Here is a 25,461-nt window from a genome sequence, read left to right as displayed (position 1 = left end):
TTGACAAATTTTGACACTGGAAACAAATTTAGACAAATTTTGACATTGGAAACAAATTTTGACAATTGACACTGGAAACGAATTTTGACACTGGAAACAAATTTTGACCCTTGCCTGGAGTGCCATAGTGCACGTTAAAGATCTCTCGATAGTTCGAAATCGTAAAAAGAGTATAGGTAAATGCCCCTGTACTTTCTTTCATTGTACACTGCACGGCATTGCTGGGCTTTATTAGCCTGTAAGGTGCAGATGGTAGGATATAAAACTTCATTCAATTAATTTATTCATTTTTAAAACAAATGGTTAAATGGAATAAGTCTCCGAGATAGTTTTAATATTTCAAAATCTAGTTCTAATTAGATCACAATTTTTTTCTGATATTTTCGTCTCCGTCCTCCGAGGTAATCTTACCACTTTTCTATTTGGCATAAATCTATATTGCAATTCCTAAATCACAAATAAGGAAAATATTCCTCACATAAAAATTGTCTTCCTTCATCTTTGTTCAATTCAACACTCCATTTAAATGGATGAAAAAATAGATGACTGGTATTATAGAAGTTTTGATAATGATTTCGCTCTTGACCCCAGAGATAAGACCCAGCTATCATAAAAATATTATCACGTGATGTCAAACCAACAATCAAAACAGGTATAGCTATTTCTAGAAAGAATTTATGTTTAGCAAATATATCAGCATAATATATAAAATCTTTGTTCATTGTTCTAGGGAAGTATGTTATATCTGAAAAACCATAAACAACACATTTAGTACAGTTACCTAATATATTTAAACGATTTTCAAATTGTAAATAATCTGTTTGATATTCGGGTGATATCTTTTGGGCATGTTGATGTTTTTGATGAGAACTGATCTCATTCCAAGCACTAGTAAATGCTCTTTCACCGAACCATTGTTGCCAGTTGCCCCAACTATTTCGCTCACCAAGTCGCAGACGATATAACTGTCCTGTCCACGGCTTGTCTGGAGGTAGATTCCAAACGTTCCACGAATTAATTAACACGTCATCACTTAACATTAATATTCCCGAAACGTTGTAGTCTATTTTCATAGCAACAGACACACATTTATATATTTGATGCCCCATGTTGACAGATTGTTCAATAAACGTTAGATTATAGTCTAAATATTGAGTATTCGATTGAAATTGTTGACTATTGTCACCACAATAAATTATATTAGTAAACGTTCTAGAATATAAGTCATGTAAAAAACCAACATGTTTGTGAATTGGATGATTAAAAACTATCAACAATAAAATATCATCGATTTTTTTAGGGTGGGTTTAATTTTCACCTGTTTGTCACACATATTCGTAAAATGTTGAGTTTTAAGGGAGACCTTGGGTGAATATTGGATGAATATTGGAGACTCGTTCTCCTTTATATTCAGTACCGGAAGTGTGTAATTCAGTCTGTTAAGATCGTCAAACCACGCCAATAACAATCCTAGATTAGAAGGTTCCCAGATTTTATACTGGATTATATAAGTTTTATAGCACACTGTGGAATAGATATATAACCATTACAAGTGTGAGAGTGAAATATCTGCTGATAAATGGAATAAGGTGTAGAGTTGAAGTTATAATTTCTATATTTGGTGTTTCCCTGAGCTATAACAGACAAATCTTCACCGACTTGTTGAAGTAAATATTGCTTCCAATAACTTGTAAACAGTGCTGCAGCCACTGTAGTTTTAGGGAATAGTACAGAATTCCAGAACGTGACACAGATATAGATGGCGCTACTTCATTCACATATTCTTGTTTATTAACCGGTAATGACGTATCATCTGTCAGATTAATACTAGGAAGGATACTGATGACGCTTTGTTTACAGTCAGTCAAATTATAAATGAAACTACCACTCCTATCACCAGCATTCACGATTTTAAAATGTAGAAATGGATTAAAATTCTCCGGTCCTGAATACCTTAAACACCATTTGTGATTAAAATCTATATTGAGAAAATCACTGATTGTTTTTAAATCATAGATAACTGTAGCTCCTTGTTGGATGGCGAATAAAATACCAATATTCTTTCTGACTGTACTGGAAACGTTGGAATTTTTCAGATATATGGCAGATTTGAAGATGAGTTTTTTCTGATCTGAAAGACCATGGAACCGACATTTTGCTTTGCTGAAATATTGAACAGATTAATCATGTACATATGACCGCATCAAAGTTTTTCTTCGGAGACCTAATGGTAAGCTTAGAAAGACGATATGACTGATTTGTAACAAATTAAAATTGACACCTGACTAAGGTACCTACCTCCATTGTGTTCTGTATAAATCGTTACCAATAACTAGAACAGTATATCCAGAATTATCAAAGAACGTCTTCTCACTTGTTGATGGACTTCTCTCTGTCTCAAGAATCACCCATATATTTCCCTTGAAAACTGCACCGAGGTGTGAATTTCTGATAATTGTATTCTGGGGTAATCTGAAAATAAAACTATTGTTTCAAGTCTGTCAACCGACAATTTTGGTTGGTAATTTGTCAAGTCCGAGTTTCTTCGTAATCAAAAGAGAATTGTCAAGACAAAGATGGGTAAAAGAGAAAGTGCTCTCTGATCAGTGCACAATAATAGCACACATACACCATACAATAACAGCACAGGCGTTGAATAGATCTATAGGGCACTTCGATATATAAAGCATACCTAGAATTTATAGCAGGATATAATAGCGGAATCTTCTGATCCGTTACGGACAATTGTAGAATTTCTTCCCTGTTCCAAACCAGGTACCAGATGGGAATAGATAATGTTAATATCAGTTGATACAGACTTGTTTTTCTTCTATTTACACTCTGAATATACATACAAAATATATATAAATTAAGGGCGTTGAATGGTCTATTTCACGTTATTGAAAATTTAAATCAATTATACAATAATTCTTGCGTTTATTTCCTTGCTATATTGTTAAAATATAGAGTTATAATAATTATCAACATTCTGAACCCGAAACTACCAATTGTGTTGAGCTATTTGGACATAAACACAACGTCACGTGACCTCGGGGAATTCCCTTGTAGACAAATACAGATTTTTGATTCAGTACCCCGTTCTAATTGTATATCGTTCTACTTATAAACTTAGCTTCTTGACCGCCAATTATTTTTCACGTTCAATAGTGAGTAGGAGTTACATACAAAGTTACCTATATGGGTGTGCATTGTTCTGTTTATAAATAAATAAGTAATAGTGAAGTCTTTGAAGGTATCATAGGTTGAACGTATTGTTGCATTTCATTTCGTTTATTATTGTTTTCTAAAGCAACACTACACGGGTTCAATGAAAACCGTATCCCAACGAACGCATATTGCCATGCTTATTTATCGAGTCAAAAAAATGCGCTCTTAAGGAAGAATTCGAGTGAAGAGATTTATGAAGGAAGTCCGATCAAAATTGGCTGATAAACACGTCCCTTATAGTCCCTTTTTTCGTTAGTCGCTAACTAAATTGCTCTGTAAATGGGGTATTTACAAAATAGAAACGCCCTTCCATATGTTCGTACACTGAGTCTGTATTAAAGGAAATCACTGTCAACATAAAAGCCAGCTCTCGCAAAAAAAAGTTATCATTAGGCCATCCGTTTCGCTTACTGAGGGGTTTGGTTTGATTTAAAGGACACATAGGATTTGCTACGGATTTGGATAGGATTTGCAATGATCCATTTTGCATTTAGATTGAGGTTTGGGTTAAGACTGAGTTTGAGTTTGCTTACACATGTCATCGTAATTGCATCCCTACATATCTTTCATTTTCGTGTCGTCTGCTGGAACTTAATCAATAACAAGTATATTGATTTGTTTATTTACGTTGCCATGGCGAAAATAATGGCGAAACTATGGCACAACATATTATTACATGATTTTTAGTAGTGAAGCTTTGTCGCAGGTTAAGAGTTATAGAGTACCGTTTAGAGTTATTATAACATTGATAAAAGTAGTTGAAAAGCTGTTAAGGTATATTGCTTTCAGAGATGCCATTTATATCACGCCGTTTCGTGGTAGGTAAAATCATTTGTAAATTACGAGTCTATGGTGAAGTAGCAAATCTTTTATTTTTGATTTCTGACCAGCCGAATGGATTGTCTTTTAGCGGGTGTACCCACGCTAACCTTTACATTTACTATCACCAAAAACAGTTCAATGCCTTAACTATTTCCGACAAAAAATGGATATGGGATAAATTGAAATGAGGTTTTACGTTTTATAAAGTGTACAGTGAGGTAATTTTGCAGGGACAGCGCAACTGCATGAAAAGTTGATTCTTAATTCTTAATTTATATTCAGAGTGTAAAAAGAAGAAAAAAACGTCTGTATCAACTGATATTAACATCTATTCTAATCTGGTACTTCATCTGGGACGAAATTCTACAATTGTTCGTAACGGATCAGAAGATTCCGCTATTATATCCTGCTATAAATTCTAGGTATGCTTTATATATCGAAGTGCCCTGTAGATCTCTTTAACGCCTGTGCTGTTATTGTATGTTGTATGTGTGTTATTATTGTGCACTGATCAGTGAGCGCTTTCTCTTTCACCAATCTTTGTCTTGACAATTCTCTTTTGATTACGAGCATATTCCGACTTGTCCAATTACCAAACAAAATTGTCGGTTGACAGATTTAAAACAATAGTTTTATTTTCAGATTACCCCAGAATACAATTTCTAGAAATTCACACCTCGGTGCAGTTTTCAAGGGAAATATATGGGTGATTCTTGAGACAGAGAGAAGTCCATCAACAAGTGAGAAGACGTTCTGTGATAATTCTGGATATACTGTTCTAGTTATTGGTAACGATTTATACAGAACACAATGGGGGTAGGTACCTTAGTCAGGTGTCAATTTTAATTTGTTACAAATCAGTCATATCTTCTTTCTTAGCTTACCATTAGGTCTCCGAAGAAAAACTTTGATGCGGTCATATGTACATGATTAATCTGTTTAATATTTTAGCAAAGCAAAATGTCGGTTCCATGGCCTTACAGATCAGAAAAAACTCAACTTCAAATCTGCCATGTATCTGAAAAATTCCAACGTTTCCAGTACAGTCAGAAAGAATATTGGTATTTTATTCGCCATCCAACAAGGAGCTACAGTTATCTATGATTTAAAAACAATCAGTGATTTTGTCAATATAGATTTTAATCACAAATGGTGTTTAAGGTATTCAGGACCGGAGAATTTTAATCCATTTCTACATTTTAAAATCGTGAATGCTGGTGATAGGAGAGATAATTTTATTTATTATTTGACTGACTGTAAACAAAGCGTCATCAGTATCCTTCCTAGTATTAATCTGACAGATGATACGTCATTTCCGGTTAATAAACAAGAATATGTGAATGAAGCAGCGCCATCTATATCTGTGTCACATGACATTTTCTTAAAATTTGTACCAGAATCACAGATCTATCATAGTGACTCGTTCTGGAATTCTGTACTATTTCCTAAAACTACAGTGGCTGCAGCACTGTTTACAAGTTATTGGAAGCAATATTTACTTCAACAAGTCGGTGAAGATTTGTCTGTTATAGCTCAGGGAAACACCAAATATAGAAATTATAACTTCAACTCTACACCTTATTCTATTTATCAGCAGATATTTCACTCTCACACTTGTAATGGTTATATATCTATTCCACAGTGTGCTATAAAACTTGCCAAACTCTTGGTGCGGTATAAAATCTGGGAACCATCTAATCTAGGATTGTTATTGGCGTGGTTTGACGATCTTAATAGACTGAATTACACACTTCCGGTACTGAATATAAAGGAGAACGAGTCTCCCACGGCGGTCATCCAATATTCACCCAAGGTCTCCCTTAAAACACAACATTTTACGAATATGTGTGACAAACAGGTGAAAATTAAACCCACCCATCAAAAAATCGATGATATTTTATTGTTGATAGTTTTTAATCATCCAATTTACAAACATGTTGGTTTTTTACATGAATTATATTCAAGAACGTTTACTAATATAATTTATTGTGGTGACAATAGTCAACAATTTCAATCGAATACTCAATATTTAGACTATAATCTAACGTTTATTGAACAATCTGTCAACATGGGATATCAAATATATAAATGTGTGTCTGTTGTTATGAAAATAGACTACAACGTTTCGGGAATACTCATGTTAAGTGATGACGTGTTATTTAATTCGTGGAACGTTTTGGATCTACCTACAGACAAGCCGTGGACAGGGCAGTTATATCGTCTGCGACTTAGTGAGCGAAATTGTTGGGAAAACTGGCGAAAATGGTTCGGTGAAAGAGCATTTGCTAGTGCTTGGAATGAGATCATTTCTCATCAAAAACATCAACATGCCCAAAATAAAACACCTCAATATCTAACAGATTATTTACAAATTGAAAATCGTTTAAATATTTTTGGTAATTCTACTAAATCTGTTGTTTATGGTTTTTCAGATATAACATACTTCCCTAGCACAATGAACAACGATTTTATATATTATGCTGATATATTTGCTAAACATAAATTGTTTCACGAAATAGCTATACCTGTTTTGATTGGTGGTTTGACTTCACGTGATGATATTTTTATGATATCCGGGTCTTATCTCTGGGACAAAGAGCGAAATTATTATCAAAACTTCTATAATACCAGTCATCTATTTTTTCATCCATTTAAATGGAGTGTTGAATTGAACAAAGATGAAGGAAGACAATTTTTATGTGAGGAATATTTTCCTTATTTGTGATTGTGAAAGGACTAATCAATATCATGTTTTAATTACTTTAGAATTCATTGCAGGGCGTTCTTTGTTCAGGGAATTTTTTTTTCGATTTCTTGACAGAATTCACAGACGAAACGGTATATGGTATGGTCATTTTCGAACTATTTGGTACCTATACTCCGCGGTCATTAGATTTTAAATATATAACGACACAATTTTGCGAAACCGGACATGCGCCGATGTGTGCAACTATGACTAACTACGGAAAACACTGGAGTGTGTATTTACGGCTCGATCTGCATACGATTTTCTGCATTGTATTACATAAACGATATATTTATTTTTCTAAATACGCCTATATGTCCGCCATTGACCTGTCATATTAACTACTGGCAGTCGAAATATTTGTTGAAGAAATAGGGCCGCCACTCACCCAATATAAAAGTCAGATTAGACACGCTCATCAGTCTGTTGATATTGAGACTGTCAACATCGATAATCACAACTCATAATGAAACCAACTAACCAGAAAACTACCCAACCCTGTCTTTCAAAACAGTAAAATAGATATTAATTTGATTTATGGGAATGTCTTAAATGCCATTATCGTGGGTGTGTGGCGGCCACATTTCTTCAACAAGTATGGCGATTGAAAGTTTAAATTTTTTAATAATTAATTTTAGTCTAATTCGAGCATGATAGCTTTAAATGTACATGTATACTTAAGTGAACTGAGTCCAAGCCTTTGATCTGAACACAGGCCCGTAGCTAGAAAATGTTGGCCCCCCCTTAATAATGATGAAATGAAATGAATGGAGTTTTACGATCTACTCTTCTGCACCATGTGGGCTAATGAAGACGGGCAACGCCATGCAGGGTGCAATGAGGGAAATTTTGCCAGGACAGCGGCATTAGCCTGCTCTTTTTCGATTTCCAACTGTTGAGGAATCTTTAACGTGTCCAGTCTGTAGCACACGGGCCTCAGTTTATTGTCCCATCCGATTGACTAGACGCTTTTTCCATGCCTGAAAATGATGACTTACATGACTTTTTGAGTCGGTATAGTTGAACCCCCTTTAAAAAATGTGCCCAAACAAACGTGTGATATATAGAGGATCTTAAAGGTGTGCTTATGTCTTATGAAATTTATGAAATGATTTGCCGGGTTAAATATTTCACAATCCTTGGGCAGGGAAATATTTAATCCGGCAAGGAATTTCTTATGACATAAACAGGAGTGAAAGATTCTATTTATCACGCAACTAACAATAAATGCATATTTTCCTTAAATTCCACTTTTTCTATATAGGTCCTTCATTTTTAGGTCAGCATTTTTACACCTTTCTACAAAATGTCCTTGCGCGTAACAAAAAAGATCTTTGTAAAAACAACCATGTGATTACTAACTTGAAATTTTTAGTCAAAATTATGTTATTTGGAACAATTTCATGCCCCTGTTGTTCTGTTTACCTTGTGCATGAATACATGGCCTAATTTGCATATCGTTTGTATGAATCTGTGTTATGTACCCGAGAACTGACCGTTGTGTGATAAAAAAAAATAAAACATTCGTAGTATTAAACCGAAGTTCTATAACATTTTATTGACTATTCTTTGTTTTTAAAACAAAGTTTGTTATGATTTTTACTTTTGTTACCAATATATTTTATATTTAGACAATACTTTACTTTGTTTTTCATTCAATCGCAGTCAGAGGGGCCATTGGAAATTAAATGTTTAGACCATAAGTAGACTTTTCGCCATCCGTTTACATACAAGTTGAGCAGTGCTGATCGATAATTTGAAGAGAGGAATCACCTGAGTTGGGTTGCTCACAACTAAAATCACTGATGCTGATATTATGGTGTACACATTTCCATATTTGAGACTAAGATTATTCAATTTCAAGGAAAGTTTTCATTCGACATCTTAAGCAGAAAACTAATTTTATATGTCTCGTTATATTGACTGACATTTCTTCGGCATCTTTTGTCCTAAATTTCCAACTGGGAAATCTATATCCTAATACGGGTTGGTTCCGCAGGTGAAATCTGGTGTTTTGAATGGAAAGCCAATATCACATGACCTATTATCTTCACACATTCCTCAGTAAATCGATTTAACCCATAAATTGTATGTGATTTGATATAAAAGCCAGAAAGTAGTATTGATAGTAAGGAATGTATAAGAATTACGCAAATAAAAACAGGTGCGCGAACAGTAAATGTAAGAAGTTTAAGATTGAAATATAATCTGTATGGGATTGTTTCTTTATGAGGTCAATTATGGGTGAATATTCTGACAAGTGTTTTGTTTATCAATGTCGACCGATGTCCCTTGTTTTGGAAGCCATACATGATAGAATATAACAAAATCAAATTATTTTCTATGTGTACGCCCTAAAATATCTTCGAGAAAACCCAGAGGCAACAGAAAAGTGAGTATGCCTAACATGCGGATATGGCGATTATTACTACAATAATAAATCACAGAGGCTGAAAAGAGTTTGAACACCGAAAAATGGGGGCAATCTTTATATGTTGTTTCCAATGTCGACAGAAGCGTATCTAGAAAATGCCTGAAGCTGGGAGCCTCGGGTCCTCATGCAGATGGACGTGGATGAATGCATTCGATCTTTCACAGGCCTGTAGGGAGGGGAGGGGGCACGACCTTTCGCATGACCTCGAAATACCGCCCTAGAACGCCACCGAATGTCGTGCACCTATAATGTGAAAGTAAAGAGAATTTTAAACCTTGGTTGTGGAATGGAAAAGTCTTGCATTCGTTTATTATAGCGGTCAGCAAGTCTAGATCGGAGTCAAATGCGCACGACTACGCTGAACTTTATGACATGCCTATATCATTTGACCCTCCAATGAAAGTTCAATATCATCGATTGAATAAAGTAATAACATAGGATAAATTGGTAATCCTTGGTGTATGCCAATATGATTTGTTAATGCGATTAGCCTAGTTATATGTTATTTCTTCTCTATACTGATTGTAATTAGTGGACTATCGTTATTCGTCTATACTGCAGGTAGGCTATACTATATTATCCTTATATCGCCTTTCTTCGCTTTATAAAAATCTTCATGAAGCATATACACATTGAACATTAATAACACATATACACCTCTTTCAAAATTACAGAGTTCAACAAACGGTGCTCAATTTTAACAATATGTCACATTTTTCGGAATAGAAATCAGCCAACGTCGGTCCACCTACAAGTTTAGCTAAAAAGTAGGGTGACAATTTTGACTACCGCCTACCAGGTCGTTAAGAATATTCTTGGATCGATATTATAAACTCATGTCAGCGGTACGAAACATTTGTGAGAATATTTTAGGGCTCTTTGTACGTAATAAATGTTTTTATTTTAAGGGGAACTCTTTACTTTAAATGGGTCAGAATTAGATCCAGGACCAAACAACAAAGAGACATGTTCAACATTCAGCCCATGGGAATAATACTATATATAATATAAATATAAAGATATTAAATACTGGGAAACTATCTCCCTTCACTGTTCTTTGTTATTTATAGGTCTAACGTTAAACAAAATCATGGGTAGTGGAGCTTCAACATCAGATCCTCAAAATGGTCGTACAGACAATGAAACTAAGCGAATTACTCTTCAAGCCAAAGTCAAAGCTGTCGGAATGTTATCAAAATTTTCAAAATGGCGGCAACGTGAAAACGATCGAATTGAGCTTCGTAAACAGTTTGATCAGTTAAAAAAAGAAAAGAAAGAAATGTACGAAGAGATTGATAAAATTTACTCAGAAGACGACGATGCTGTTAGATTCAGAAGAAAGTCCACTCAAGTTCCAGATTTCGGAAGAGTCACCAGAAATTCAGATAAACCGTTTTGGGCCGCTGTAAGACTTTTCTATTACATTGTCAGTTATCCAATTATGTATACAACTTTTATTTCCAGAGCTTGATGAGTCATGGCCATTAGGAAATTCTTTGGTTAAACTTGCATGTGGCATGTTTTATTTCCAATAAGAGGTCTGAAAAATATAAAATATAAAAGTAGATCAATGACAACGTTAAAGATGAAAAAATGGAATTGTAACATGTTGGCAGTAAATATTAACTATGTTTAACGTTGTTATTGATCTTCTTTAACTATATATTATATATTATTTAAATCTTAACAAATGTGTTTCATTTAGAAAACTATATTGATCAATAAGATGAGGGATTCTATGACCTGATTGTATTATATTATTAGGTACTAAAGGGAGATAATGTATTATATATTCATTACAAGCCACAGTTAACTAACCAATACTTTTGCGTTGCAGTTTGAATCAGACACTAAATGTTTTCTATGTAATCAACCCATAGAATTTGAATTGGGGTACCCATGTCGAGTATGTACGAGGATATTTCATAAACAATGTTTAAATAAGTCTGGAGAGTGTAGGGTGATTGATAAAGAACTCTGTGCTAGAGCTAAAACGAACACTGGCTGGAGCTGCTATATCTGTGTAAGTATTGTGCTCACTTATCTCATGCTTCCTCGTGGATTCTGGTGTTAGCTACATTTTTCCTTATAATATAATAATTATTGAGATCAGTTCCCTCTCTTGACTATGATGGGTGTGGCGCCAGACAGTAGGGTATTCTGATTCTTCTATACACATGATTCCACTTTTCATGAAATTCTTACTCACTACTGATTGATATACTTCCTCATTTGAAAAGTTTCTCGGATTTCGTTATTCGTTTTTCTGTACGGATCGTTAATACTTGGTTTATTTATTCTCTGTAATATAAAAGTCGTACGCCAGGAGGAAAAGCACAGAAAGAGGGTCCAGGGTCATTGCTAGTTTTTCTCCTCATACCAATAAAAGAGAGATATAAGGAGGTGTGAAGACAGTGAAGACAATTAGTCTGCTCATCCTTGTAAATGACCAATCATTTCTAATGGACTCGTTGCATTATTTTTGTCGAATTTGGGATATTGTTAACATTACGATTTGAATTAGGTCTATGCTGGCTTTCTCCATCTGGTCCTTCACTTGGTCAAGGTATATTGGCTAAAAATTAACATGACAATCATGTTTTATCTGTAGGGAAATCTTGGGTTGCTGTTAACAGATGAAGAAATGGAAGATTTGGGCACAAAATTTGAGAGATTTGACAGAAACCAAGGTAATCATTTTTGTTTTGTTCTGAAGATTCACTTTGATTCCGCCTTTGATTTATCTGAACTCGAAATTTTCAGTCCAGTTCACCCATATTAATATCCTAAACTCGTTTTGGAAGCATAGTACCTAGTTCCCCGCGTCTGGTCAGATTTTTCCCCCTGAAATATTGCTCATAATCCAATAATGAATTTATTTCCTTCGTCTAACAAATGAAATGTGTGTCGATGATCGACTGCTAGGACAATGTTTTCAGATTCGGTCATATCATTGAGTGAGTACGTGCTGAGTAGAGCAACAGAGCACTCGGACAGAGAGTGGAAACAACCAGATGACTTTGATATGCAGAGGTATAAACTCGACTTTCGATTGGCTGATATTGATAGTAATGGTTCTCTTGATTGGTGGGAATTTATAAATCATGAAGCTCAAAAGATTTTAATGATGAGGCCAAAGGTAACTTTCTTTACATCATTTCAAGACTCAGATTTATATACATGTCCAAATCTGTGAAATGGATTCAGTGAATTATATATATACAAATTACATCTGATGAAAACGATCATCCTCCTTAGTCCTCAGTCTTTTTTCTGTCAACTTTTTTCAAAAAAATATAAAACGATTTTGCTGTTGCCTGTGCCCTCTAAAGCTGTGTTGGATTGTCGTCTATGCTATTGGGTGCCATGGGTTCGAATCCTTCTCAATGCAAGAAAACTTTTATACCACAGCCAATGCATTCAGCCCTTTCGCCTTACCTCTTATCGACAGGACTACAACCCTTCTCGAATTACAGGATGAATTAGTAGAACTGTTAACAGAGAAGGAAGTTTTAAAAGCCAAATCTTTATTCAGAACATTCGATAAAGATAATAAAGGATTTATAACGGAAATGGGTGCTAAAACTGCTTATAGAAACTGGTACCAACAAATCGATACCAATACAACTGGGTAAGTTGTATGAAATCAAACATGATGTCCTTATCCTTATTCTTATTGACAGTGACACTTTTATGAATCGTGTAGATGCGAGTAGATGCCTTCGAACTCACAGCGCCAAGCATTAGAAAACTCAATTTAAGGGTCAATTTTGTCTCCCTTTATTTGAAAAACATCTTGTCTTTGTAATCCCTGCCGACTTGCATCAATAGCGGTCAAAACGGACTGAAGATCGATCGACGGTATATCAAAAAGGGGGAATAACTATATATAAGCTTTTCTTCCAGCGGATCGTCCGGACGTTATGATGCTGTTGAATTTCATGTCAACTTGAACACTAAAATGTTTCTCAATTTGGAAAACGCAGATCACGAGTAAGTTTTTGAGTGTTTTTTTTTTATCAGAATATTATCTTCATATACTTCTTAATATTAATGGAGTCACAATTGAGAATTTCTGCAGCACTAAACAGTAGACCATTCTGTGGTTTGAACTTAAAATCAGTTAACGAACAGGTCTGTTTTACATTATAATGTGTCTGTGTAAGCAAGAACTTGATGCTTTACCTGTGGACCGGGATTATTCCCAAGACAAATGGATAGAAAACATGCTTTAAAATCTTCCCCACATCATATAAGCAACACTACCTAAATGGCTGAACATATGATGCTAAAACTATAGCTAGAAAGCCTAAGGAATGCAGTCTGTAAGTTGATTAAATGAACTCTCTTGGCTCTTTCTGATTTCAGATGCATATTCTGGCCCCAGTTCCTGGATGAACAAGCCTTATATCTACTGACATCCAGACCCAATCAAGCTGATATTTTCCGGAAATCAAAGAAACTGGAGTGATAAAAGACAGTGACAGGAATAGCAGGAATTATCACGAAAGCCATATATTCTCATTTCTATATTATGTATATATAAACCACAACTATACCTTCCTACAGCAGCAACTATGGAATGCAAAATCAGTGCCGTATTGAGGCGGTAATTTTGGAACCATGCAACTCCGCCTCCCAAGAGAAAAATGAAAAAAATTCACTCCCACCTCCAAAATCGCGTAAGATGTACTTCCAAGCTTCCCACATTTTCTTGGGAGAGGCCCCCCGGGTCACCACCACGACATGTATTGGAACAGAGAGCCGTTGTGGAAAAAGTCCGTCATCCTATCACAAACTAAGTCACGAGATATTTCTGTGTGGAAATTTTTGAATAAGATGATGAAAACAGAGCCTTGGGTTCGTGATTATATACAATCAGCACTAAGCGGAAGTTTAGTCACCATGTGATTCAGGTTCAATACTTTATTCAGATGTCATTGATGACCTTTTTTTAATTAATGAATGCAAAACATTAACACATTTATTTTATTCAATTGTTTAATTAATTATATTTACATTATTCTAAAGATATGTACCAACACCTTCCCTCAAAGACTAAAACTTTTTTCTATAAACATTTCAATTTAAAGCTTTCCCATGGGTCAAAAATGAATCTTAAATCATTTAGCCAGGATTATGAAGATTATAATCTATGATGGATATAATAAGATGATGGATTAATTCTATGGATTATATCATAATCAAAGTGTATCTCTAGTAACACAGGTGGAATCTGGAAGAAATCTAATTCAATTTTCGGCTAATCACAGTTCATAGAATATATCTGACGCCTGGATATTCTACAATAACCTAAACACTACAATAAATTGAATGCTAAGCTGAAATTAAATCCTATCGGCAAAGCTACATCATTTTTTTCAAAAAAAATCATAACTTTTATGTTATTCACATCTAGAAAACAGAGTATTTAAGAGGACGAAAAGGGTAATTATTGCACTGTTAGCTTACGATCTCTGTTATGGATGTCCTTAGGAGATGAGATGAAACACTTTCAAAAGGGTTGGAAAGAGACCTGAGTGTCGGGGAAATAGTAGCATCTATCGAATGAACAGTATTCCGGACGTCATAACGTTGTAACGTGTTTCTGAAATTGCAGCCGTCGGGTAGTAAATTGTGCTTTATCTGATCCCCATACACTTAAATGGTCCCTTTCCAATCCATTTAAACACTTAAAAATCACTCCTGTTGTTCTGGTTGAGCGTATTGTTTCACCCAGATAAGCAGATGTTGATCCCGAGTTAAAGCACTCACACCAACGCTATTACCATTAATAGTTATTTTAGGTTGATATCCTTTTCGGACCAGGAAATCAGCAGTCTCAAGTGTAGCTTGCTTATATTCGTCATACTGCCAGTGCATGAAGATATAAGGAACATCTCGCTGGTCGAAGAATCCCATACTGTTTTTAAACACCGAATGTTCCATACCCTGAAGATCTATTTTTAAAATAACTGATTTAAAGTCAACAACGAATTTGAGGTCCTCGAGTGTAATAGCTCTAACTATATTAGTGCCTATATTATCCTTCATCGCCATCTTATAATCGACGTGTTCCGCATACACTGCCCCCAGATTATTAGGTGGCACGGGGTACTTCACCTCCATATACCCATGTCTATCCGACACAGCATTCCTCAACAATACAATCTGTTCATTAAAGTCATTTATCTGGACAGACTTATGAAACGGTCTAATGTTTTCTAACAAAGGTTCCACGGCGAGTACTTGTCGCCCGTAGTGTGCCGCTGTTAAGGAATACACTCCCAAATTAGAACCCAAGTCGAGAACTCCGCATTGTGGGCAAGCTACCAAAGCTCTTTGAAACTCTTGAAGATTTTGTGACTCCCATGTACCCTTTTCAACCAATGACGCTGAAATGGGCTTATCTATTTTAGGATCATTAACACATATTTTGGTGTCGTTATTCAGCAGTTTCAATTTCACACAGTCAAATGTTAAATCCGCCTCTTCACTCAAATCATAAACTTTTAAAGAGTTCAGTGGTGCATCTTTCTTGGGTTTCTTCTGTGGTTCCCCACCAGAGTTTCCTGTGTCAGGGTTTGCCTCTGCATCATCTGCTTTGGCAGCAAGGTTGTTTGAATGGTATTGCATCAACGCTTTAGCATCGTCCTCTGAAACCTTACCAGAGACAATTATCTTCATGATTTTACTATCATCAAGAGGTTCTTGTATCCCAAGTCTTTGCATTAAGCTTTCTTTTTGTGCTATTTTAGCTCCTGCGTCATTCACTGTAAAGAGACACGAATGCAATAAGATTAAAATTGGCATACTTGTGTGAAGACTATATCATGTTCAGTATTTACAACTATTAATATGACTAATGTATATATGAAAAGAAGTCTAGAATTCTGTTTAGAAAATGAGTTTTTAATGGTTAGGACGAGAGAACGAGAGGACCAGGGAGGACGGTAGAGGGGGCGGGGGGTGTACGAAGAGTTCAGAAAGTTTTGAAACCAGAACCTTCGGTAGAGTAAGATAATGAAAAGTGAAACTTACATTCTGCTTGTTGTACTTGGAGTGGAGCTTGTGACACCCGTTTTTCGTCTTGTTGTACTTGAGGTGGAGCTTGTGCCACCCGTTTTTCGTCTTGCTGTACTTGAGGTGGAGCTTGTGCCACCTGTTTTTCGTCTTGCTGTATTTGATTGACAGGCCGTGCTATCTGGGCGTTTACCGGCTCTTTAATGACACCTCCTGGTTGATCGACCTGAATTCTTTTTCTATATTCGTTCATCAAACCATGAATTTTAGCCAATGATTCATCATTTGCGGGACCAGCACCTCCGATATCCTTCAGCGGTCCTTCATCCTTCTCGACTTGCTTGACGAGCGAATCAATCGGACTTTTCTTCTCAGGTACATCTTCTCCATTGTGATTGACGATAAACTCGACACCATTGATCACTTCCCTCTCTATCTTTCTATCCCCGTCTACACCTAGTCGCTTCACTTCATGCCAATGTTGGTGACCATGATGCTCATGAGGATCCAAAGGTAAATCAGCATCGTCAGGGATATCTTTACCGTTATCATCGACATCGTCATCTTTAACTACTGTGGGTTGTTTAGGGGGTTCTTTGTGGTCCACTTGAGTGTCCTGTTCCTGTGCATCTTGCACAGGTGGTTGAGGCATTTCTGGTTTTGGGTTGTTGTCAACATCTGATGGATCCTCGTGATGCTGGTCGATGACGAATTCTACTCCGTTCACAAACTTTCGTTGGACTCCATCCTCTTGCTGCACTGGTTGCTGTTCTTGTTTTTTCCTTTGAGATTCTATTTTCTGAAGAGCAAGTTTTTCCCGCTCGTTCTCTTGTTGCATTAATCTTGAATATTTTTCATACAATTTCTTTATCCTCGTTTGATAAGCATAATATCCACCGAATATTGCCAAGACTAAAAACAACATAAAACAGACTTTTCTAAATTTACTACGGCGCATATTGATAGCTTCCATAGAATCAGAGCATGAATGAATCTCCTGAATAACTAAAATCCCTAATTGTCTCACAGTATGCAAGCAATAATCCTCTCTCTAAGCATTATTTCCGTTAGAATCCGTGGCCGTTTTCTTGAACTGTTAAATCTTTCGCCATCTTTGGTGACGTTCAATTTTATTAATCAATTTCGTAGGCCACTATATTTTGTTATTTGTTTATCGGGGGTAAAAAGATTCATATACGATACAAATGATGTAGGTATTATGGTCAGCTGTGAGCTATTGATTTCGGACAAAGGTGGCTAGATCTGTTTGTAACTGGACCTCTTCAGATGGTTCTGATATATTCTGTACATTGCAGTGGAGAATAACGCATTCTGCTCAGCCAGCAAGTTACTCCTTTTCTTTCTGACATAGTGTCAACAGAAACAGATATTTTATTAGTTTTTCCCTTAAACATCTGTTAAACTAAAATCGATTCGGACTTTTATTTAACATTCTTTTACTCGATAATAACATACATTTAAAGCACATCTGTTTCTGGAGGTTATGTCCCTTGGTATACTTAGCAACGCAATCGATATATGAGACGCGTTCGATTCAAGTGATAATTGGACTAAATGATGTGTATTGTTATCGAACAAAACATAGGTTGCCATGCATTGAAATGCACCAAATGAGCGTAATCCTTTTAGCGTGTTTCAACACGGGATATTAAAGAACACAAGTGTTGTCTCACATCACAAAATAAAGTAGAGACGGGTAACTAAACGAAGACAAGTGAAGGGAAATATTTGACGCAGGCTATAAAACAGACTAACATGGATTTCTCGTATGTATTTTTTATTTGTTACGTTTTTTTATACTCATATGTTCTATTGTTAATGTACTTAATGAATTTTAAGACGGTGGTTTCGTACCACGCTATCTGCTTCTAGGCTAAGTTTAAATTTTAATGTGCCTCGGAAGTTAGTAATTGGAATGCCTAAAGTTCTTCTGAGTTAACATTAGTTTGACCGACTCGACATTGCTACCTGCAAACTCATTATTATTTTTATTTTGTTATTATATATATTTGAGTGAGACAAGATGTGTATGAAAGTTGTTTTTAATGCAATACTTTTATTCAGTTGTCAATTACAATTTGAAGTGGGGGTGTGAAAACAAACTAGGCTTATTTTAATTCATTTTCCAGGATATGATAGTTACAAAGATACAGATACAAATGTCTGCAACATAAAAAACCGAGCAGCTTTTGTAAATGTTTTGAATGGCTTATTTCGTTTGACAAATATTTTTCATTCATTCGTTTCACATAGCTGGTCACGCGAAACGAAAATTCTTAAAACGACGTCATTTACCATGATTTTGAATAACAATAATACTTGTGACCTTATTTACTGCATGTCGCCAAGGGTTAACTTTTTAGTCAAGAGGAGAAACGGGAAATATGAAGTTAATATGTAAGAAAATGCAAATATATGGATAACATTAAGGTAATGTAACTGTACAACTATCCTAACTGCAATGTATCAGTCATAAAATAGGCCCAATAGCTATCCTGAATCGTTCAAAGATGCACACGAATGACCAAGCTAGGTAAAAGACTTTAAGGATAACATTTTTAAATGGATAAATCACTCTCTTCAATCTATTACCACAATCTCTTAATATAATAAAGAAGGACTTTGATCTACATGTAGTAACTTATGTACCTTATGAAATATATTTGTGTATGTATGTATCTTACTCAGCGAGGCAGATTCGAATAAGCATTATCCTTTTTTCTTTATCGCATATATAAAGTACATTGTACCACTAAATCCACAATACAGAAATATTGTTTAAAAAAAAAATTGGCAAATGTTGGTTCAATACTTTGCTGACTCTTAGCTAACCCAGGAAGTTAGTGGGGGATTATAGAATTATACAGTAAACATGAAGACAATGCATGTTAATCGCTTTAGGGTACAATTAGCTTTAAATCATTTAAGTTGACTCGCGATCGGGTATTTAACAATACAACCCTTCAGGCGATTTAAAAAGATATCAGTCATATACCTTCCTAGACCAATAATGTAGGTAAAGGTTTAATTACGATCTTTTGTTCTTCTAATCGCCGAATCAGTCCAAATTCACTTCTCGTTTTACAATTTCCTTCCAAACTAAGGTGATAAATAAGACAATTATTATCAGTAGATTACTTCTAGAATATTTATTACTTTTAACTTTCAATGAGATGTTCACACCGTCAGCAGGTATAGTGTAAGTAAGGTGAGATAATTTAGTGATATATATTACAATATTGCAGCGCTGAGATAATTGTTAGATGTTCGTACGTGTAGACTTTTTCGTTCTTTTTCGACTCTCGTCAAAGGGAGACACTGGTCGAGCCAAGAGCAAAGAGCAACGTCACGTGGAATTTTAATAGTAGAAATTGCTAATCCTCGTTCGTGAAATATTTTAATCCACCTCTTCATCAGTGAGATAATTTTACTCTTAATAAACAAATATAACACCACAAACCATATCTTTAATGTAATCTGGGTATGGTTTCAATTAAAAATGTATGGACCGACAACTTTGTTTTTTGTCTACATTTTTTTTTCTCTGTGTTCTCACGTAATATTTCGGGGGGGTTGGTGATACAGTGAGTCAGATGCATGCAAGATCTGGGACTCGATCAAATCCCAGGTGAGAAACTAACTTTGGATAACTGCCTCCGTTTCGCCGGCGATACAGTATAGTTGGACAGTTAGATCGACAGTAGGGATTCTGGTAAGAATGTTACGTTGTCATGGCAAAACTCCCTCACTGCACACTGCATAGCGTTGCCTGTCTTCCTTAGAGCATGATATGAATATGTTATTTATAGGTTTCGTATACTCACGTAAGACAGGCCTTGAATCTCTTTGTTTATTTTGTAAAATGTGAAGGTCACCATGATGTACATGTATATAGAAAACTAAATGTAAATACGGACTGTATGGTAGGTTTTCTCTTATTTTTGGACATTTGTAGATCTTGCTGTGAACTCTAATACAATTCCGATTTATTACGGGCTATTTCGTATATCATATAATATGTCTGCGTGTTTATTTTGATGATGGTTGATGAACGATATAGACACACGGCTTTTGAATGATATGTGTATAGTACACCGGGTTAAAAGAATAAAGAAAACGATATGTATATAGACTTAATATATTTTACACGAAAGCGAGTACAGGTGAGGTATAAGGTTCATAATATTCTATAATATACGACTTTATGGATTATAAACTATTACCAATATACTATAGGTACTGTACATGTACATATGAAATGTATCAATTTACCAAAATAAGGGGTTAGTATCAAAATAGTTAGTGTTGCCACATTATACCTATTTACCAATAGGAGTTATTACCACAATAAGGGGCTGCTATAAAACTAAGGTTGCCAAAATAGAGATTGTTACTACAATAGGAGTTGTTACTACAATAGAGGTTGTTACTACAATAGAGGGTGTTACCACAATAGGGGCTGTTACTACAGTAGAGATTGTTACTACAATAGGAGTTGTTACTACAATAGAGGTTGTTACCACAATAGGTGTTGTTACCACAATAGAGGTTGATACCATAATAGGGGCTGTTACCACAATAGAGGTTGTTGCTACAATAGAGGTTGTTACCACAATAGGGGCTGTTACTACAATATAGATTGTTACCACAATAGGTGTTGTTACCACAAAAGGGGCTGTTACCACAATAGAGGTTGTTGCTACAATAGAGGTTGTTACCACAATAGGGACTGTTACTACAATAGAGGTTGTTACCACAATAGAGGTTGTTACTACAATAGAGGTTGTTACTACAATAGAGGTTGTTACCACAATAGAGGTTGTTACTACAATAGAGGTTGTTGCTACAATAGAGGTTGTTGCTACAATAGAGGTTGTTACCGCGATAGAGGTTGTTGCTACAATAGAGGTTGTTACAACAATAGAGGTTGTTGCTATAATAGATGTTGTTACCACAATAGAGGTTGTTACCACAATAGGGGCTGTTACTACAATAGAGGTTGTTACCACAATAGGGGCTGTTACTACAATAGAGGGTGTTACCACAATAGAGGTTGTTACTTCAATAGAGGTTGTTACTACAATAGAGGTTGTTACCACAATAGAGGTTGTTGCTACAATAGAGGTTGTTACCACAATAGACGTTGTTGCTACAATAGAGGTTGTTACCACAATAGTGGTTGTTACTACAATAGAGGTTGTTACCACAATAGGGGTTGTTGCTACAATAGAGGTTGATATCACAATAGGGGTTGTTGCTACAATAGAGGTTGATATCACAATAGGGGCTGTTACTACAATAACACAATAAGGTTGCCAAAATATAGGTTGTTACTACAATAGAGGTTGTTACTACAATAGAGGTTGATACCACAATAGGGGTTGTTGCTACAATGGAGGTTGTTACTACAATAGAGGAGTTACCACAAAAGAGGTTGTTACCACAATAGAGGCTCTTACTACAATAGAGATTGATACCACAATAGAAGCTGATACCACAATAGAGGTTGATACTACAATAGAGGCTGATACCACAATAGGGGTTGATACCACAATAGAAGCTGATACCACAATATGGGTTGATACCACAATAGAGGCTGATACCACAATAGAGGTTAATACTACAATAGAGGTTATTACCACAATTCAGGTTGATACAACAATAGAGTTTGTTACCAGAATAAGCTAATTTTATAAATCCAAAGAGTTTTACGTCCTTTTTTCGTTCTCTGCACCATGTAATATAATTAAAACGGAAGTTTAAAGATGGAGTACCGATTAGTGACCTCAGTATTGACCTCTGAGATCACGGGCCTTTCTCACCTTATAACTATATTTATACATATGTACATAATCCTCAGTAGATATATTTAAGTCTATGTTAAATGATTTATGTTTTACGCCCTGGCTACGACAGCTATTTGAGTCAATTGAGTCTGATATTGATGTATATAATGATATGAGCAATTTTTTAAATCCTGTAAAAGTTATTATGAGTTCAATCGTCAACTTGGACTTGTTGGAGAAACCTGTATTTATCACTCAAACGACTTGGTCTAATAAAAGGTATGATATGTAAAGGTCAAGACACAATATTATTTTTTTTATCATAAATATGAATGATATAGAAGAATGTAGAAAAGTATATACATGTATATTAACAATGCTGTAACTAAACGTGGGCTAACTAAAACGTGTTATTTTTCTGTTTACTAGAAAGTGTGTATCAAATTTCTTCACGTTTCATTCATTCATTCATCTATCGGTCCGTCTAATCATTCATTCAGTGCGTACGTTATCTAGTATGATATTGTTAGAATATAACACTGTAGGTATAAAATAGCAGTTACAAATTCGAATTTCCTGACAACAAAATTAGATATGATATACACGACAACTTGTGGGATGTTTCTATTTCCAATATTTTACAATAAATAGATAGCAAAAATCTAGAAAAGATTAAGCAAGACATTTATCTATATTTTGAATGAATTTGTTTCAATTTTTTACTCATACAACCTAACTTAGAAATATTCACAACATTCAAGGATGATTTCCAACATAAATATCTATTTAAAACTGTGAATAGAAAAAACTTATATCAGGCTATATATAGATATTTCAATATCATATACATTGGCGTTATTCTCAATACTTTAAATACTGCCATAGTTTACACTGTTACATACTTGCCATGCATGGTTCAATCTTTTGATTTGGAAAAAGCCTACGCCTTAATACTCAATGTAGTGACCTGAAAATTCAATTCGCCATGCCTTTAATTTAGTTTATATTGGATTAAGCTACTTGTGATACATTTCGTAACAACTCTTCGTAAGTTTTAGGTAAATTTACCAATTTTTAGCCGTAGCAGTAGCAGTATGGTCTTTCCGTAAAGGGATGCCAAGTTAAGCTAGATCGCTAATAAGAATTACGTCTAGAAAAATGGGTATGCCTTGCATCGCTTTCAACAGATGGTGTTTTGAGGAAACATTAAGGGGCGGACAGGGACAAACCAATTTTTCAGTGGTGCCACAGGCAATTTTTTCTCTATATAAAATGATAAAAAATTTGACATTTGGAGTGGGGTCAGCCTTTTTTTCGGGCGGGGAGTGTGTGCGCCACCGCCTGTAGAGTAAATACAACGTTTGCGCTCTGGTTAATGACCTTAAGTGCATATTGGTGTACTTTACTATAATTGAGCTCAAATCGTATAATTCCCTGTTTACATATTTCTCACTTAACATGTTTTTTTTTATCATTTCAGCAATACCAAGATGAAGTCAATATTTAAATGTAGTCCGAAACGTTTCGTAAAATTCATTATAGTGTGTATCGCAGTGATCGGACTAATCATATACTTCCCACGAGAAAACAAACCCAATCCTAATGTGTATAAAGTCAGACCATTGGATTATGTAGACCCGGATGTGCAATTAAGACGAGACCCCGGATTAATCATTTTGACTCCGAAACCAAAGACATCTTTCAAGCCAACGAAGTACACAAAGTTGAATAGTATACGGTTCAATCATACATGTAAAGCTCGTCTGAAAGTGGGTGGTTCTGATGTAGCGATATGTGTTTACGGAAAGAAGTTAGACACTATGGTGTCATCGCACGTCATAGATCACAGCACGTGGGAGAAAAAACAGCTCGAGATAATGGGGATGATACTGAATCAGAACAAAAACATGCAAGTTGTGGATATAGGATGTAATATTGGAATTTATACTCTTTTTGCTAGTAAAATGGGACGCAGGGTGATAGCAGTTGACCCACTTGAATCAAATCTTCAACTCCTACAAAAATCTATTGTGCTAGGTCAATATCAAGATAAAGTGACCCTTGTACATAATGCCATATCTGACCATCCAGAAAAGGTGATAATTGATCTAAGATTAGGCAATATTGGTGGTACCCACGTGAACCGCCTACCCGATCCTTTAAAACCTCACAAAAGAGTAAAACGATACAAAAGATTGGTGAACAAATCGAGAAATAAACAAAAAGTAAAAAAATCCGTACTTCAGCCACAAAAACGCAGTGGGAATAATAAAGATCCACATAAAAGCTTTCAATTCAAAATTCCAAACTTGCAGAATGGACCTCAAAATCAACATATGAAACCTATTGCCCATAAATCTCACCAAGGAAACAAAGTTGCATTGAAGATAACTACCAAACCAAATCTCCCAAAAATTCTTAAACCTTTTAACACCAACGGTCACAACAAAAACAATCTGTTACCAGGGAAACCAATAGGATCAAAACCAACAATCAAACCAATCAATAATCATAATTTTAAAAATCCCGCCGCCAGTCTAAAGATCAGAAAAGACAACCCCCAAAATATCAACCCTAAAATTGCGAAAAAGGAAAGTAAGAAGAGCACCTTGGATAACACTAGCGTATTAAGACAAGACAGGACTTTAGTGCAAGCTGTAACAATGGACGATTTAGTGCAATTGGGATCCTTTCGTCCCACATTCCTTAAAATGGACATTGAGGGTTGGGAATATCTAGCTTTACGTAAAGCATCAATATTCCTACGCGAGTTTGATGTGAGATACATTATGATGGAATGGACTAATTTACGGTGGAGTGGCAATGGGAAAAATTTGGTGGCATATTTAATTAAGAACGGTTTTCTTCCTTATAAAAATGATGACAAAGATGAATTTTTAGATGTTCAAAACTCGTCAGCTTGGCCTGACAATGTACTATGGAGAAAAAGGTAGCTGATTTGGCTTTCTACCATTGTGATATTTGACAACCGGTGTAAAAGTGATCTCCCTTTGTGCTGCATGTGGAAATTGGTCTGAAAGGTTGTTATGTCTTTTTGGCAATGTAATTTGTTCATATCAAGTGAGACGCGCCTTGTGTATGTGTTATCATTACATAGTATTCAATTCTAAGTATACAGATATACTGACTTGGGTGGAGGAAAGCTCGTCGTGCTTTACCCCCTATGTTTCTTATCAATTAAAATTGGGAAAGGATTTTTGTGACCCCTATTTAGCCGCTCACCTCCACTACCAATAGACGATCTTTAAAACTGGAGTTATGATTCTCTAAAATATTTCTTGTAAACACATGAAACAGCTTCCATGTTTGTTTCGGTATTCCATTTTGATTTTAAAGGGATTGTTAAGTCGGTTTCTGAAAAAAATTATATGTATTGGAGA

General features: G+C 35.4%; 5 protein-coding genes across 5 annotated transcripts; 3 read left to right on the top strand and 2 right to left on the bottom strand.

Annotated features, from left to right (window-relative positions):
• Positions 1 to 452: 452 nt before the first annotated feature.
• LOTGIDRAFT_152451 (hypothetical protein) lies at positions 453 to 1,109 on the bottom strand (the record flags this gene model as incomplete). Its single annotated transcript, XM_009045891.1, has 1 exon — positions 453 to 1,109. The coding sequence occupies one exon, from the start codon at positions 1,107 to 1,109 to the stop codon at positions 453 to 455; it is 657 nt and encodes a 218-aa protein (XP_009044139.1).
• Positions 1,110 to 4,019: 2,910 nt separating this feature from the next.
• Positions 4,020 to 6,775, top strand: LOTGIDRAFT_152450 (hypothetical protein; the record flags this gene model as incomplete). The annotated part of the gene is made up of 4 exons (XM_009045890.1): positions 4,020 to 4,046; positions 4,333 to 4,472; positions 4,693 to 4,866; positions 5,002 to 6,775. The coding sequence occupies 4 exons, from the start codon at positions 4,020 to 4,022 to the stop codon at positions 6,773 to 6,775; spliced, it is 2,115 nt and encodes a 704-aa protein (XP_009044138.1).
• Positions 6,776 to 10,320: 3,545 nt separating this feature from the next.
• Positions 10,321 to 13,701, top strand: LOTGIDRAFT_152449 (hypothetical protein; the record flags this gene model as incomplete). The annotated part of the gene is made up of 6 exons (XM_009045889.1): positions 10,321 to 10,635; positions 11,068 to 11,253; positions 11,842 to 11,920; positions 12,170 to 12,369; positions 12,707 to 12,861; positions 13,599 to 13,701. 6 exons carry the CDS (start codon positions 10,321 to 10,323, stop codon positions 13,699 to 13,701), a joined length of 1,038 nt encoding a protein of 345 aa, XP_009044137.1.
• A 1,229-nt stretch (positions 13,702 to 14,930) lies between these two features.
• Positions 14,931 to 17,211, bottom strand: LOTGIDRAFT_228109 (hypothetical protein; the record flags this gene model as incomplete). Its single annotated transcript, XM_009045888.1, has 2 exons — positions 14,931 to 16,003; positions 16,272 to 17,211. 2 exons carry the CDS (start codon positions 17,209 to 17,211, stop codon positions 14,931 to 14,933), a joined length of 2,013 nt encoding a protein of 670 aa, XP_009044136.1.
• Positions 17,212 to 23,550: 6,339 nt separating this feature from the next.
• Positions 23,551 to 25,014, top strand: LOTGIDRAFT_152447 (hypothetical protein; the record flags this gene model as incomplete). Its single annotated transcript, XM_009045887.1, has 1 exon — positions 23,551 to 25,014. One exon carries the CDS (start codon positions 23,551 to 23,553, stop codon positions 25,012 to 25,014), a length of 1,464 nt encoding a protein of 487 aa, XP_009044135.1.
• Between the last annotated feature and the right edge of the window lie 447 nt (positions 25,015 to 25,461).

Source organism: Lottia gigantea (genome assembly GCF_000327385.1).
Source record: "Lottia gigantea unplaced genomic scaffold LOTGIsca_1, whole genome shotgun sequence".
NCBI lineage: Eukaryota > Metazoa > Mollusca > Gastropoda > Lottiidae > Lottia > Lottia gigantea.
The sequence above is the reverse complement of the archived record's forward strand: the minus strand, read 5'-3'. Positions and strand labels throughout refer to the sequence as shown.